The 15,954-nt window shown below is 55.9% G+C and overlaps 1 protein-coding gene across 1 annotated transcript in view; it reads left to right on the top strand.

Annotated features, from left to right (window-relative positions):
* The window catches only part of JAZF1 (JAZF zinc finger 1), a 331,686-nt gene that overhangs the window by 310,170 nt on the left and 5,562 nt on the right, over positions 1–15,954 (top strand). The window contains exon 4 of the mRNA XM_062179040.1: positions 12,655–12,824. Coding sequence (XP_062035024.1) covers positions 12,655–12,824 — 170 coding nt within the window. The remainder of the gene's footprint in view (positions 1–12,654; positions 12,825–15,954) is intronic.

Raw genomic sequence — 15,954 nt, 5'->3', positions numbered from 1 at the left:
ATTTGGGGGATGAACCAGGAGATGAAAAAATCAGTCTCCCTGTCTCTCCCCCTCCCCCCCTTTTCCTCATCTCCCTACCCTTCCCCCATCCCCAACTCTACCTTTCAAATAAGGCATGTAGCTTAGCAGGTCAGATACCCACATCCCACATCCGAGTGCCTGGGTTCAATTCCTGGCTCCTGCTCCTGACTCCAGCCTCCTGCTAGCGCACACCCTGGGAGGCAGCAGTATTGGCTCAAGCAATTCTGTCCCAGGCGGCCACCTTTGGCCCTGGCCCAGCCCTCATTCTCTCTGCCTCTCAATTTTTTATAAACGTTCTTAAAAATAGAATATTAGAGGGCTAGCACTGCAGCTATAATGTTGGAATAAAAAAGCCCTCAGAAAGAGAAAAGAGGTCAGGGGAGTTACCAGGAAGACGCTCAGAGCTGCAGGGCCTGGGTTCACAGGTGAACGAGACCCAGCCCAATGGTGCTGATGGCAGGGAGGGAGGGCGCCGAGGAGACAGCGCACGGGCACTACAAGGCCCGGGCCGCACTGGAGCTGCTTTCTAAGGCCTCAGGGGATGGGAGGTCAGCCGTGGTGGCTCCACACTACCTGTGGTGCGGGGCAGGTGCCAGGATGCCAAGTGTTGCCTCCCAGGATCCAAGCATAAGGAAAGCAGAAAGGGGAAGGTGTGGAATCGAATAGGGCTCAGTCCCACGTGGGGAGAGGCAGTGGGGACCCCCGGCCTGGGGGTGAGCAGAGACCCCAGGCTGCCAGCAGTCTGGATGACAGGCTAAAGAGCAGCCGGCTGGTGGGACATGAACTGGCGCCTACATGAGATGTCAGTGTTGCAAGCAATGGCTCTACCTGCTATGCCACAACAGTGGCCCCATACTCTAGTCTTATGGCCGTATTACTACTAATTGATGATTTATGTAACTAGAACCTGAAAAGTAGTGAGAGTTAGAAGTTAATGGCTTTAAAAATAGGGGTATACTAAAATTTATTGCACAATAATTTGCCACTTATTTCTTAAGTTATGATTGCAAGTTATGTATGTCTAGGAGGTTTATGTCAGCTAAAAGGTAGGTACTGTACCTCACTGCTTCAGTCCACTCACCGACTCCTGTTGTAACTCACTTTAACCAGAATCAAAGATAAAAACATTTAAAATCTTGTTTGAGTAAATTCTGTTCTTATAATAAGATCAAACACTCTTAAAGCCTAGTACTAACGTTTATATTTGTTGAGTTCAATAATTGTATGTGGGCTATTACGTAGTATATTTCCTTTGATCTGAGTACTTAGATTGATTAGATGAAGAATAAATACATTGTTTTTTCTCAAAAAAAAAAAAAAAAAAGCAGGTGGTCAGGATGAAGGCAGGAGGGTGGAGGAAGCGGGGAGAGTGTCCCCCAGGGCAGCAGGGGGTGAGAGATGAGGAGGGGTGAGGGGCCCAGGACACCTGGTGCACTCAAACTGTGGTGAGGACTTTGGAGGGAGCTCAGCAGGCCCTGTGTGTAGCCATGCGGAGTGCGGGCTCTGAGCCACGTGGCCAGGCTGGGACTCTGCGGCAGAAGAGCTCTGTGACCTCAGGCAGGTCGCTGTGCCTCCATGACCCTCTGGTTTATGTGGAATGAAGCTGTGTGATTTAAGTGAGCTCTTGGCTGACCGGTGCCGAGAACCGTGCCTGGCTCCCAGCAAGCCGAGCCCCAGCCATGTGTCAGGTGCTCCAGTGAGGCTGTTGATGTGAGGTTGGGGGAGGGGAGGTAGTAAGGTCAGAGGGTTAGCCCAGGAGCTGTGACACGGTGACATTTGAATCCAAAGGGACCAGGACATGGGCTGTGGAAATGGTGTTGACTGACTCCAAGGAAAGTGAAATGCAGGCACGCTAGGTGCCATCATCTTGATGCCAATGATGGAGGATGCAGGAGGTGGGAATTCTTACCTGACCCTGACAGCCACCAGCAGGGACCCAAACCCAGCATCCCAGAGTAGCAGCAGGTGCGTCTCCTAGCCACGGGGAGCTCACGTGCCGGCTGCGGACAGGCACGTGTTGCCGCAGGGAGCAGCACTGCTCTCCTCATTGGAAGCCTCACAGAACTATCTGACTTTTCACTGTGCACAGTTAGAACTGTGATTCAAGAGAGGAACATTTACGGTTAAAAAAAAGGTAGTAAAAGAGAAAAGGAGGCCGCCGAAGGAGGCCAAGATAATCAAAAGATGGAGAAGTGTGACAGAGACGGGTAACCAATTAGTAATTAACTGATGCCATGAAAAATGCATGGGTCTGAAATGGTACCCAAGATGGGGAGGCTAACATAGGGCAAGCCCCACGGTGGTTATGATGTGAGAACAGTGACAGTGTGGCTGCAGGGGCTATGTTGGCATAGGTGGGGCACGGTTATGTGTATAAAACGTAGGCGCTGATTTCTCCAACTCCTTTAGCCAGATAGTCGGGCAACTGTGAGGAAGCCCCCACAGTTCCAGGAAAAGGGGGAACTGGGCCAAGAGGAGGAAGGAAAACCAGCACCCTTGGTCTCAACAGGTGGAACGAGAACCTGAGACCAGGGACGGCTGTGTGCCCCGAGAGCAAGGCTGGCAGTGCTGAGCAGAGCCCAGTCCCTGGGCAAGTGCTGTCTTAGATGACCTTGGTGATCACACTGAGGGTGGTCAGGCAGCAAGAGACACTTGAGCGTCAAAGTTCCCATTAAGGAGCCAGCCCTTCACGGTGCTTTTGGGATCCTCTTCTCCGGCTGTGTCCTGAGCGAGACTCAGCCATTGAGGAACTCTGACTTCCACCTTGCTGCACGAGAGCAGCTCCCCTCTCTCTCAGGTCTCGCCAGATTCTTGTCAAAGCTTGGAATGGAAATAATGAAATAGCGAATCAGATTCCTAGAGCCGACTTGCGTAATGGGTTGGATAGAGGTTTTGTAATCATTGTGATCATTTGCATGACGTGGCTGTTCTGTTGTGAAGTTTTTCATTGTTTTGAGAGGCAGAGAGAGAGCTGCCATCTGCTGCTGTAGTCCTCAAAGGCCCACAACAGCCAGGACTAGAGCGGGCCAAGCCAGGAACCAGAAAGTCAATCCAGTTCTTTCCCGTGTGGCAGGGACTCAACTGTTTGAGCCGTCACTGCTGCCTCCTGCGGTCTGTGTTAGCAGGAAGCTGGGGTCAGGAGGCCGAGCGGGGTATTGAACCCAGGCACTCAGAGAGAACCCCTCACTGCTACACTAGACAGCGGCCCCTAATTTGGCTTTAGGATACTTTGTTTTTAAAATACTTTAAAGCTTAAAGACTTAAATAGCAAATTTGATATAATTTTGTCATAATCTGTAGGATTTGACTAAGTTTTTAATCAATACTTAAATATATAAGAGCATTTAAAGATATTTTGATTTATTAATAGTATCTGAATATTTATAAATATTTGTTAGATTTATGGATTTAAAAATCAAGCATTAAGTCAAGTACAAATAGTTCTTAATTTTGTTGTTTTGTTATTTAAAAAAAAAAAATAGTCCTTCAGGGACAGCCGTCTGGCCTAGCATTTAAGTCGCCAGTGGAGCTGCCCCCGTGCTATATCTGAGTGCCTGGGTTCAATGCCCGGCTCTGGCTCCTGACTCCAGCTTCCTGCTAGCACAGACCGCGGGAGGCAGCGGCGGTGGCTCCAGTGAGGGGGTCCCTGTCACTCGTGGGGGAGACATGGGCTGAGTTCCCAGCTCCCAGCTTTGGTGCAGCCCTGCCCTGGCCATTGCAGGCATTAGTGAGCCAGTGGATAGGAGCTCTCTTCTGTCCTTCAAATACATAAATGTTTAAATTCTTCAGATAGTAAAGCCCCGGGCATCTGCGACACGGAGTCCAGTTGCAGTGCAGTGCTGGGTTGCCCCTTGCTTAGGAAAGCACTGGATGGTTTGAGGCAGGCAAGTGACATTTTTCAGAAGATTGTAGAGAGAGAAGAGTGGAGGCTGTCTAATTTTGGGCCCGCTTTCACCTGTAAAGTCGTGAAATGAATTCGCTCATTCATTCCACAACCACGGATTCGTTGACTCTGTACGTGCAGGCACTCGTGAGATCCTCAGAGATAACTGAGAGCAATCCACTTCCCGCCGGTGAAACGCCAGCTGGACCAGAGATGCCGAGCAAGTGTGAAGTCCCAGGGCGGGCATTCGGCGTAGCACTTGGCCACTGCGTGGGAGACCTGCAGGCCCATGCCAGAGGGCCTGGGTTCAAGTCCCAGCTCAGCTTCCTACTCGTGCATAACCTTGGGTACTGGGGTCCCTGCCAGTACAAGTCACAGCCCCTACTGTGGTGGGCAGTTAGGGAGTGAACTGGCTGATGGAAGACCCCTCTCCCTCTCCCTCCTTCCCGCCATCCCTTTGGGCCCACTGCCATGAGCATCACTGCCACTTCACTCCGGGTCTTGTTCCTTCAGGAGCCGTCGGGCGGATCCGTGCCGGGGAGAGCTGACGTCTAATGATGGGTCTATAAGGCAGAAGGGCAGCTCTTTGCTATTGTACTTGCCAGAACTTGACATTCAGGAGGGTTTTAGTTTGCTGTCACTGCAGTTACCGTGTTTGCACGAATATTAATGATGTACATTACGAGTATGACGGAATATGACATGCTGGAGTTCTGGAAAGGTGATTTATTTATGTCTGTCTGTGTGTCACTACCGTACGCTTATGACTACAAAGAGTGAGAACCCGACAGGTGGGCCCTCTGCAAGGAAGAGGTCAGCAAAGGTGCATGGAGGGAGTGAGGAGGCTGGAGGGAGGAGGAGAGACAGGTTGGACTCCAGGCGAGTGAGCGCCAGCTTGGCAGAAGCAGTCGGGAGCACTCCTGGCTCGGGCCGGTGGGCCCTGTGCTTGTGTGTGGATGTGGGGACAGGGGTTCCACGCCTCCTTGTTCATGGGACTCGTGAGATGAACTCTCATGTTCACCTTCTCTGCACAACCAACAGGACTCCTGTGGCAGTCCTGGGGAAGCAGGGTGTTGTCCCTGTTGCACTGTGGCCAGAGGTATAGTTGTACAAACTTGTTCCGTCATTTCCCAAACTGAAACACTAAAATGAGCTATCAGGATGACCCAAAGGTGCCCCTCTCGGCTCCCTTCTCCTGCCCCCACCTCAGACCCCCACTGAGGATCATGCAGCTGGAGGTGTGAAAAAGAAAAGTTCAAACCAAGAAAGAGGAGCGACAGTGCTGGGGCAAAGCACATTGTCTTGCAGAAACTCTACCACCAGCGAGTATCATTTTAAAACTGATTGTGGTCCAGCAGGTTAAGCCAACACATGGGATGCCCGTATCCCAGTTTGGAGTGCCTGTTACAGTCTCCACTACTCTGTGCCCCCAATCCAGCTTCCTGCTAATGCACTTGGCAGGCAACAGATCATGGCCCAAATACTTGGGCACCTGCCACCCACATGGAGTTCCTGGGCCTACTCCCAGCCGTTGATCCCCTTTGGGGAGTGAACCAGCAGATGAGATATTCTCTCTCCCTCTCTCCCTCCCTCCCTGTCCCTCTTTGTCACTCTGCCTTTCAAATAAAATAAGTCTTTAAAAATATAGACTTAAAAGAGCCTTTAAACAAATCCAAGTAGTTCTTTGAAAGGCTGGACTGCAGCCGCCCTGGGATGGCAAGGCCCCATCAAGTGGCTGGCACGAGACGCAGCCCACTGCCACCCATATTTGCAAAGATAAGCAAATGGAACTACATCAAACTAGAAGGTTTCTGCACAGCAAAGGAGACAATGAAATGAGACAGCAGCCTACAGAGTGGGAAAGCTTGTGAAGAATTCCATACAACTCCACAGCAGAAAAATAAATAACCTGATTGAAAAGTGGATAAAGAACTTGGATAGACATTCATCTACGGAAGACCTAAAACTGACTGGCAGATATGTGACACGTCATTCGTCATCAGGAAAATGCAAATCAAAAGCTACACGAGATGCAACCTCACAAGTGGCGGGCAGGCTGTTAGAAATGCCAAGACAGCAAATGGTGGCGTGGAGAGAAGGGAACCCTAGCAGCCTGTGGGTGGGTATGTGGATGGGTGCAGCCTTAATGGACATCAGCACGAAGGTTCTTAAAGAAACTAACAGTGGAACTGACCCAGCAATCCCTCTTCTGGGTGTACACTCAGAGGAAATCAAATCCCCACTCCTGAAAGACACCCACACTCCATGTTCACCGCAGTAGAAATCATAATACCCAAGACATGGAAACAACACATGTGTCCCTCGGTGGATGAATGAGTAAAGAACTTATTCTCTCTCTCTCTCTCTCTCTCTCTCTCTCTCTCTCTCTCTCTCTCTCTTCCTCTCTCTCTCTCTCTCTCTCTCTCTCTCTCTCTCTCTCTCTCACACACACACACACACACACACACACACAGTCTCAGTGGAGTATTATTCAGCCCTTAAAAGGATAGCTTGCTGTTTGCCACAACATGGAAGAACCTGGAGAACTTTATGCTGAGACAAGCCAGACACAGGAAGAAAAATGCTGCACGATCTCACATGTGGAATTGGGAAAAAATGAATCCCGTGTGCAGAGTAGAGGCAGGAAATGGGGAGGTGGCCGGCAAAGGCTGTCCAACAGCGTAAATGTAGGCAGAGCAAGTCTTAGATCCAAGCTACGACGCGAGGGGCACACCCCACGTACATTTTATTGGCAGGAGAGCTGTACTATATTTAGGATTTCTGTGAAATGGGTAGATTTCTGGCTGCTCTTGCCACACACACACACACACAGACACACACACATGAGTAACTGAGATAACAGGTGTGTTAATTTGCTTCACTAAAGCAACCATTCTACTGTCCAAATATATCCTATAACCTCATGGTGGATAACTTAAATACATACAATAAAATTTATTAATAAAAATTAATTAATTAAATGAAATGCAAGGGGGAACAAGCTTGGTGGTTTGTTCCGCAGTTAGCAAGGCTGGGGGGAGGTATGACCCACAGTTACCACTGGGTGGCGCTTCTTGAACCTACTGAACAGCTGCCTTTGCTCTCAGAGGTCACTTCCATGGGCTTCTGGGTTTGGTAATCGAGTTCCTCAGGCAGTGAGAACACTTCCGGGCCCTTCCAGACCTTAAAGTACAGGATGAGTGGTGGTACAAGGGTATGTAAACACGTTCATGAAAAATTACATTAAAATACCCATTTAGTGCACAAAGCTTCTGAAAAATACGCACACGAGAAGTCTTAGAAAAGCTTTGCATAGGTTTCAGAATTTTTTTTCCCAAACTAAGCATCTCTCCTATTGCATTCTCCCGCAGAAGTTTGGAAGCACAGTTGCACAGGGCAGGCTTGTCTCTCCCTTCCCTCTGTGCTCACTGGCTCACACCCAGGAGAGGGAGGGCTGAAGGGACAGGATGAAGACGGACAGGCCCAGGACACAACAGCATCTCGTCCTGCGGAGAGGCTGCGTTGGGTGATGCCCCGGCGTGGGCTGCTCTGCCCGTGTGATCACGAGCCCCTCACCGATTTCTGAGACACTGAGATGTGTGGGATTCAGGGGTCCATAGGTTCCTTCCAGCTGCAGGCTTGACCACACAGCCCAGGCTCCCCAGCAGAGCTTGCGAAAGGGTGGCCTTGGAGCACACCCGCCGCCGTCCCGAGAGGCCGCTCTGCGCCCCAGAGGGGTGGATTCTTCCCGTGACTCACACGCCTCAGCTACTTGTAACTACCCACAGGGAGGTGGGGTTTTCTCCTTTGGAGAAATTACTTCTTTGAAAGATAGGCAGTGACAGAGAATCTTCCAGCTGCTGGTTCACTCCCCAGTGGCTAGGGCCAGATAAGACCAATGCCAGGACCCTTGGTCTCCCACATGGGTGGCAGGAACCCAAGTACTACAACCAGCATCTGCTGCCTCCCCAGGGGCACGCTAGCAGGAAGTCAAAGTGGAGCGGAGCCAGGACTCAGGACTCTGACGCGAGATATGGCGTCCTAATTGCTGTGCCATCCCTTCGCTCCCCTTCCACACAAGGAAATGCTTTCTATCACTGTGTTCCCCAAAGTTGTGCAGAAATTAGTATCTGTGGGCTCTGGATGTTGAGCAAGGGGTGCAGAACAAGAGTTTCCCCACCCGCCCTCTTTGTCCATCTCCTGGCCTGGAGCCCAGCACGCCCACTGGACTCACAGGGAGGTCTAGACAGGAGCTTCGCAAGCGCCCTCTCTGCTCGTCTTTGCTCCCTGGCGCCCTCTCTCCTCCTGCCCCAGAGGCCACCCTTTCACAAGCTCTGCTGGGGAGCCCGGGCTGTGTGGCCAAGCCTGCCTCCCTGTGGGCTGGGGTGTGCCCCCTGGGCCCCTGCAGCGGGCCTGGAGGGCCTCAGGCTCCGGGCAGGTGTAGGAAGCAGAACCTAAGCCCTTGCCCCCATGCGTGAGAATTATTAACACACACATTAAGTGATGGGTACTTACTTCAGCCTCGCCCTTTTCCTTGTATACATTTGTCTTATAGAGCAAGCTGTCACTGTATACACATATAGCATTTATTATGTTCACACACACATGTTCTCAGGAACATGGCAACTTTATTGGCTGAAGTGCAGGATCAAAAAGTTGGGAGACCTGGGCTGGCATTTTGAAAAACAGTTCTGCCACTGCTTGCGATACCTACATCCCGTCACAGAGTGCCTGGGTTCGAGTCTCGGCTCCTCCATGCTGCATTCCAGCCTCCTGCTAATACGCCCTAGGAGGCAGCAGATGATGGCCTGCGTACTTGGGCCCCTGGCACCCACGCGGGAGATCTAGATGGAGTGTCTGGCTCCTGACTTTGGCCTGGCCCGGCTCTGGCTGTTGCAAACATTTAGGGAGTGAACCAGCAGGTGGGAAAATCTCTCTCTTCCTCTCTCCCCCTTCCCCCCGTGTCTCCCCTCCTCCCCCTCCACTTTTAGAAGACCAGAGGACATGAACGAGGCAGAGAGGGTAGCCCACAAGTTTCTGTCACTCCGGGTGCAGCTGCCTTTCGGGTTAGCTCTTTCAGGCTCCAAGCAGTTTGGCAGGTGTCTCTGTGGCCACAGACGTGTTCCACGGAGCACCAGGGGCAAACGTTGCCGGTGGGGCCATGGAGGGACGCGGGGTCCCAGAGTGAGCCCTAGGAGCCACCGCGGCCTCTGGGCCCGCGCGGGCCCTCTGGCTGCTGGAGGGGAGTCAGCCCCTGAGGACCCTGGCAGCTGTGCCTGATGAAAGGGCAGCCTTTGGGGTGCAGTGGGCAGGCGGTGAGACCTCACCCACACACTCCTGTGGTTTACAAGACCACATGTCCTGCAGAGAGCGCGGGAAGAGGGGGCGGGATGAACAAGCTGCTCATGTGGCATTGCTTTTCTTTTCTTTTTATTTGAAAGGCAGGAAGAGAGAGCTTCTATCTGCTGGCTCAGTCCCAGATGCTGCCACAGCCAGGGCTGGGCCTGGAATTGGATCTGAGTCTCCCACGTGGGTGGCAGGGTGTACCCATCACCTTCTGCCTCCAGGGTGTGGATTAGCGGGAAGCTGGATTGGAAGCGGAGTAGCAGGACTCAAACCACGCATGCCCATGCGGAATGTGTGTGGCTCAGTGGCTGTGCCCAACGTCCGCCCCTCGGTGGCGTTCTGTTTGCTTCTTTACAGAAACTTCTTCAGCACTCACCACATGCACGTGTTCTCAGTTCTGCACAGGGGGCCCGAGTACTCTTCACAGCAGTCTCTAGGGATGGGGGCCAGCGTCAGTCCCAGTCACCGACGAGGCTGAGGCTCAGAGAGGTGGCATCACTCTCCTGGGGTCACTCAGCCTCCCAGTGGGCTCCCAGAGGCACCTGGACTGCTGCCATGCTCTCAGCCTGGTCTCTCTGGTCTCACTGCAGGGGTGGAGGGGGTGTGCTCCGAGCCACCTGCACAGCAGAGCCCGGAGCACACACGGCTGTCGGGCCTCACAGGGCTGGGGTCTCACGGGGGTCTCACAGGGGTCTCACAGGAGGGTCTCACAGGGGTCTTCAAAGGGGGGGGCCTCACGGGGGTCTCACAGGGGGTCTCGGGGGGGGGCCTCACAGGGGGCCTCACGGGGGGTCTCACAGGAGGGTCTCACAGGGGGCCTCACGGGGGGTCTCACAGGGGGTCTCACAGGGGGGGCTCACAGGGTCTTCACAGGGGGTCTCACAGGGGGCCTCACGGCGGGCGGTGGGGGGTGTCTCACAGGGGGTCCCTCCTGCAAGTCAAGCATTTCCCATTCCTTCAGAACTACCTGATTTTTTGTTTGTTTTCCTCTCTCTCATTGTTGTTATCACAATGTTATTATTACTTTTAGTCTTCCCGGCCTTCCAGTTCTCGGGCACTCAGCACAGGCAGCCGGCCTGTGCCAGGCATTCCACACACACGAATTCTAATCTCCAAAGCACTCTGGCCACACGTAGATTCACACCCATTTGATGGAAGAGAAAATGAAAGCCGAGGAGCCAGGCCGTCTCCTAATGAGAACCAAGACGTGGCCCCAGGGCTGTGGCGCCTTCTCGTTGCTAACACAGGAGGGCTGGCCTGAGTGCCGTGCGTGGGAGACGCTGAGTGCCACCTAGGATCTCGGGGTGCACTGTGACAGGGTGGGGGGTGTCTGCCTGGGCTCAGAACGGGGCTGCGTTGTGCCTTTGTCCCCAGGCGTGGATGAGGCTCTGTGGTCCCTGCTGCCTGTCTGGGGCTGGACGCCATGTGGTTTCCAGCGTCGACCCCAGCGCCTGTTCCTTTTGATCCGGGGGTTTTGAAGTTTTATCTTCTGCTGAGCTTCGTTAAGCCCTCAGTCGGCCTGAGGATCCCAGCCCCCTGCGCTGGAAATGCTGTGTGCCTCTTGGCTTTAGGTTAACAAATTGGCCCCATTAGATGGGTAAATGAGCCACTCTAGCTTTCTGGAGCCCTGGTGAAGAGCTTTGCAAAATAGCATTTCTAGTTTTCTAGCAAGCAGTTTGCAGGAGAGCAGCACGTGGCGTCTGTTGCAAAGTGAGCGCCTCAAGCCATGCCCTGCTTAAAAGCAGACTTTGAGATCTCCCCGACGACAGACAGGGCGGGAGACCCACGGCCCAGGGTCCTGCCCCCGAGGCCGGGCTGCACGAGCGTTCCCAGGCTGGCACTGGCTTTCTGGGGGAGCTGTAGCCAAGAACGGTGGGGTGTCCCAACGGCCACGTTCGGATGGTTTTATTCTGCACTGCCCGAGAGCGCCTAGCAAGTGGGCTCCGCATAGCCGGCCGGCGTGGGAAGCAGTGAGGAGACAGCAACTCCCAGGAGAGGGCAGCCAGCACCAGGGGCCGGGCAGCTTGGGACAGGCGGCGTCCCCTGAGGATTGAGGACACACACGTGCTCGAACCCCCCACCGGGGCTGTTTCCTGTGTGTATAAAAGTGACAGTAATCCGCACCTCATAGGGTTACGCCAGGGAGGATTAAATGAGATAATTCGTGTAACGTGCTTGAAACATAATAGGCACTCAATAAACTCACGGGCCCTTCCTTCCTCCCCAGAGCCTTTCAACTCGGCCTCCCGCACAGGCAGCCCTCTCGCCGGCTCAGCTGGCTCTTCAAACAATCTTATTAATGCCCATTAAACTGAAACCCAATAAAAGTGCCAATAGTCGGTGTTGAAATAATTGATGTCGCCGACCGAGCCCGGAGAGCACCCAGGCAGCCCCCCACCCCACCCCCCTCACACCTGGGGGATGAATTTCACAACTGTAATTGCTGCCATATAATTCTTATTAATGTTGTGCTATAATTCCTATTTATTCCACGGGGCTTGTAAATGCATTAGGACTTGTCAACATATTATCGTCCGCCGTTTATGATCTGTGGAATTATGTCCTTTAGGGCCGCATTGTGCAGAAAGCTCGGGATCGATGCTTCGGGCCTCGTTAAGGGAGCGCCGGGAGGGGCTGCTGGCCGCCCCTGCCCCGAACTCAAGTCCACAGTGCAGATTCTCAGTTCAGTTCTCAGCATGGCCCTCCATCTTCCGGAGTAGGAGAGAACACCTTCCCCACCCCCACCACCGGCCCCTACCCCGCTGCACCCTGTAACTGTGAGGGAAGGTGGTGGCTCGGGCCAAGGGCCGAGTGTGTAGCTGTGGCTCGGCCGCCCAGAAGCCAGACCTGCACTCACTTTCTGTGCCTGGCACTTCTGCCCTTTGCTCCCGAGCGTGCCCAGGAACCTCCTTGCAGCTGCAAATGGCTTCCGGGTCTTCCCAGATCCAATTTATTTAAAAAAAAAAAAAATGCATTCCCACTGGAACCACCTACTAAGTGCAAAACGCACTGCCTTCCCGGAGCTGCTGTCACGCGCTAGGACGGTGAGCTGTGGCCTGGGTCTGGAGTCCACCCACCGGCATGGCAGGCAGTGCCTGCGTGGGGAGAGAGGAGGCGCTGCCATGGCCACCACTGCTCACCGGCGTTGCCCGCAGAGCCTGCTGCAAGCCTCTGCCTGGCTGGCCTGCCACAGAATCAAGTTCAGGCCCTTGCTCTGCCACCTCTCAGCCGTGTATGGGGGGGGGGGGGGGCGTTCCCCTCCTCCCTCCCAGGGCTGTCAGGGAGTCCCTGTGCCTGGAGTCCCCCAGGGCAGCCAGAGTGCTGCTGACCGTGTCCGGGTGGCCAGGCCGGCCTGAGCGGAGCTGCCCGCCCCTGATTGCCGCGCGGCTCTTGTGCTCCCGCAGGCAGCGAGTACGACGAGGAGGAGGTAGACTACGAGCAGTCAGACAGCGACGAGTCCTGGACCACAGAGAGCGCCATCAGCTCCGAGGCCATCCTCAGCTCCATGTGCATGAACGGCGGCGAAGAGAAGCCTTTCGCCTGCCCGGTGCCTGGGTGCAAGAAGAGATACAAGGTACACAGGGGGCGCTGGGCACTGGGCACCCCCGCGGGGAGCGGGCGGGCCTTGGGGAGGCAGCGCGGCCCTGCTACAGATGGTGGGGGGTGAGGGCCCTCACGCACTTGCACATGCGTGTGCACCTGCGGCCAAGCAGGAGGTCGGAGAACTGGTGGGGGATGGAGCCCGGGACGTGCCTCGATCCGGCCGTAGGAGCATGGGCCCGAGGGAGGGTCGGGATAGCAAGAGCTGCGACCTCTGTATTTGCCCAACACCTCGCCCCGTGGCTTCTCAGCAGGGGCTCAGGGAAGACCCTGGCCCCCCTGGGAGACCCGGAAGCCTGAGAGGGGATCCCGAGTGAACAGAACGGAGCTTCGAATTTTTTTTCTCCCCGTCACCAAACCGTGCCAGTCAGCTCCAACCTCTGCTGTGCAGGCCTGACCCTGAGGGTCGTGGGCAGCTGGGGGCCCAAGACCCACCCCCCTCCAGTTCAGAAAACTCACGGAGGCGGAACACTGGGAGACACCCCAGCGTGGAGTGGGGCACCCAGGGGTGTCTTATAGAATGGAATCGTGAACTTTGCCAGAAGGCGTTCGCAGCTCTTGCAAATCCAAGTGCGAGGTGGGAATGGGAGGAGCAGGAACGGGGCCGGGGGCTTCACGCCACTGAGGCTCACGCAGAGCACGGCGGCCTGGGAGCCGCAGCCAGCCTGAGCACGTGTGCGGTCGCTCCGGCTTCTCCACGCGTCTCCGAACGCCGGGAGGGGCAGCTTCAGCGCCTTCTCTGCCTGCCCCCATCAGGAAAGCAGGAACGCAGACAGATGGCAAAGGTAAGTGGGCCGGGGCCTCGCCGCTCCGGGGACCGCGGTGTCCTCGACAAGGCCCCGGCGCTCTTCCCTGAGCGAGCCCACAGCGAGAGCCCAGGACGGAGACGTGAGAGTGCCGGCGCGGGGCTGGGGTGCGCTGGAGTCCTGCGTCCCCGCCGCCTGCCCAACGCCTCGGGGACCGGCGGACGAGCTCACGTCCCCACAGGGCAGCTCGGTCCTGCAGGCAGAGACCTGGCCTTCTCAGGTCACGCTGGGAAGTCTGCTCTGGATGCCAGCTCTGCTGCCTCCTGCCTTCTCTTGCAAAAAGGGGGTAACTAGGCCACGCCCCTTGCTGGGTCTGGCAGGGCGAGGCAGTCGCCCCCCCCCCCCCCAGCTTCATTCTTCTCTTGCTCGTCCCTTCTCCTGGCCATTTCTATTTCCCTCCGTTTTCTCGGCCTCCCAGCATTTCCCACGTCTAGGTTGGTGGGACCTTTCTGAATGTTCTCGCTCCACCCGGGAGCCTGCTGGCTTCAGCGTGCCGTTAGCCTGGTGGCGCTGCTCTCCACTCAGTTACTCATTATTTAACATTTGAGACAGGTGGACAGCAAGCTCCCATTCACGGGAGCCTGCCACCGCTGGGGTAGCCCAGGATGAAGCCAGAGCCAGGACCCCAATCCAGGTCTCCCCTGGGAGTGGTAGGGACCTGCGTGCCTGAGCTGTCGCCTGCTGCCTCCGAAGCGACACATGCACAGGCAGCTGGATCAGAAGCAGAGGAGCCAGAACTCCAGCCCGGGCACTCTGCTGCAGGCCGCAGGTTTCCCAAGCAGAATCTGCCTTGCCAGACCCCACCCCTTTCACTCTTGTCTCTCCTTCCTCGCTGCGTGGCTGCTGGAGCAAGGGCGTCAGGAGAGGGACACTGTGGGGCCGGGCGGAACCAGCACTTCGCCCTCTTGTAGATGCCAAGGCAAGGCAGACTTCCCCTGCTCCTGCTGCGGAACACTCCCTCCCCCACAAACTAGCTGGAGGCGCTGCTGCGGAACCCCCAAACCTGGGTCCGCTCACCCAAGCCAATCACTGACATCAGGGTGAGGGAAAAAGCAGGACTTGGCTGCGAGGCGCAGAGCCAGGGGCCGGGCAGCCATCGCTAGTTCCTGGGCTCCCGGGGTCGGGGGTGCAGGTTCTTAGACTGCAGCTGGGGCTGAGGGGCGCGTGCTCAGCTCCTGTCCAGGCCCCTGGTTGGTCGGTGGCACTCGCCATCTGCCTGGGATCGATCCGTGCTGCCGAGCTCCTGTGCTCTCTCGGAAATTTCTGTCGGCCAGGTGGGCTGCAGGTGGCCTGGAGGTTACAGGCAGGTGGTCGTCACCCTCTGCCCCGGACCTGGAATTCCCCTGCACAAGCCCCTCCGGAGGACGCTGGCCAATGGGGTTTTCTCTTCAAGAAACGGTAACTGCTGTGTGCAGTGGGGAGACCCTTGTAGGGCCAGCTGTGCAACTCCCTCTGTTCCCTGCGTTCTCTTTGATAAAGGACAGGCGAGGACGCCTTGGGCTCGGGGAGACAGCAGGGGTCTCTGTCCAGCAGGTCTCCGGGTGGACTCAGAATCAGCTGTGCTCCCCGTCTCACTGGCATTTACCGCGCACCGGGAGAGGACGGGACGGGACAGGGACGTGGCTGTAGAGCTGTCTCCACACGCTCCCCCATGTTAATCCCTTTGCCTCGGAAGCCCTCTCCTCTCTGTAGGGGAAGAGGACTTGGCTCTGTAGCCCTCAGCAGGGCTGAGTTGTAACAAGACGGGTTAAGAAGAGAAAGGTGCGAGTTCACTGCCAAGGGCGTCCTGCAGATAGGCGGGAGAGGCCCTGCACGGAGCTGTCAAGGCCCTGCGCTCAGGCTCGGGCGGCGTCTTCAGCACAGGGCAGCCGGTCTGCAGAAGGTGACCAGTGAAGGCAGCCCCGAGGGCAGCGGGCAGGAAGGCCATGAGCACCAGTGCGGACGCCGGAGGGCCTGAGTCTGAAGTTGCCCCAGCAGTCACCCCGTGTCCTCCCCCGGGGACAGCTTGTGTGCTTGCGCCTCTGTGTCTTGTTTTCAGGAGAAAGGGCGGGCAGAGGGCCCCCTGGCCTGCTGCTTCTCTGGCCATCCGCTCAGCGAGACTCTGGCAAAGCGCCTGTTTGCTCCCCACCTCTCCTCCTCCTCCTCTCCCCCCCCCCCCCCGGCAGTGCCACCTCCTCCCGAAGCCCCCGCAGACTGAGGCTGCTCCGCCCTCCCCAGTGCCACGTGGTGCCGCTGCTGGCGGACACTGGCCACGGGGGCACCAGCTGCCCCAGCACCTCGCAGCACCCGCTCCTCTCC

Source organism: Lepus europaeus, chromosome 20 (assembly GCF_033115175.1).
Source record: "Lepus europaeus isolate LE1 chromosome 20, mLepTim1.pri, whole genome shotgun sequence".
Classification (NCBI taxonomy): Eukaryota; Metazoa; Chordata; class Mammalia; order Lagomorpha; family Leporidae; genus Lepus; species Lepus europaeus.
Note: the sequence above shows the minus strand (reverse complement) of the source record. Positions and strands in the feature narration are given on the sequence as shown.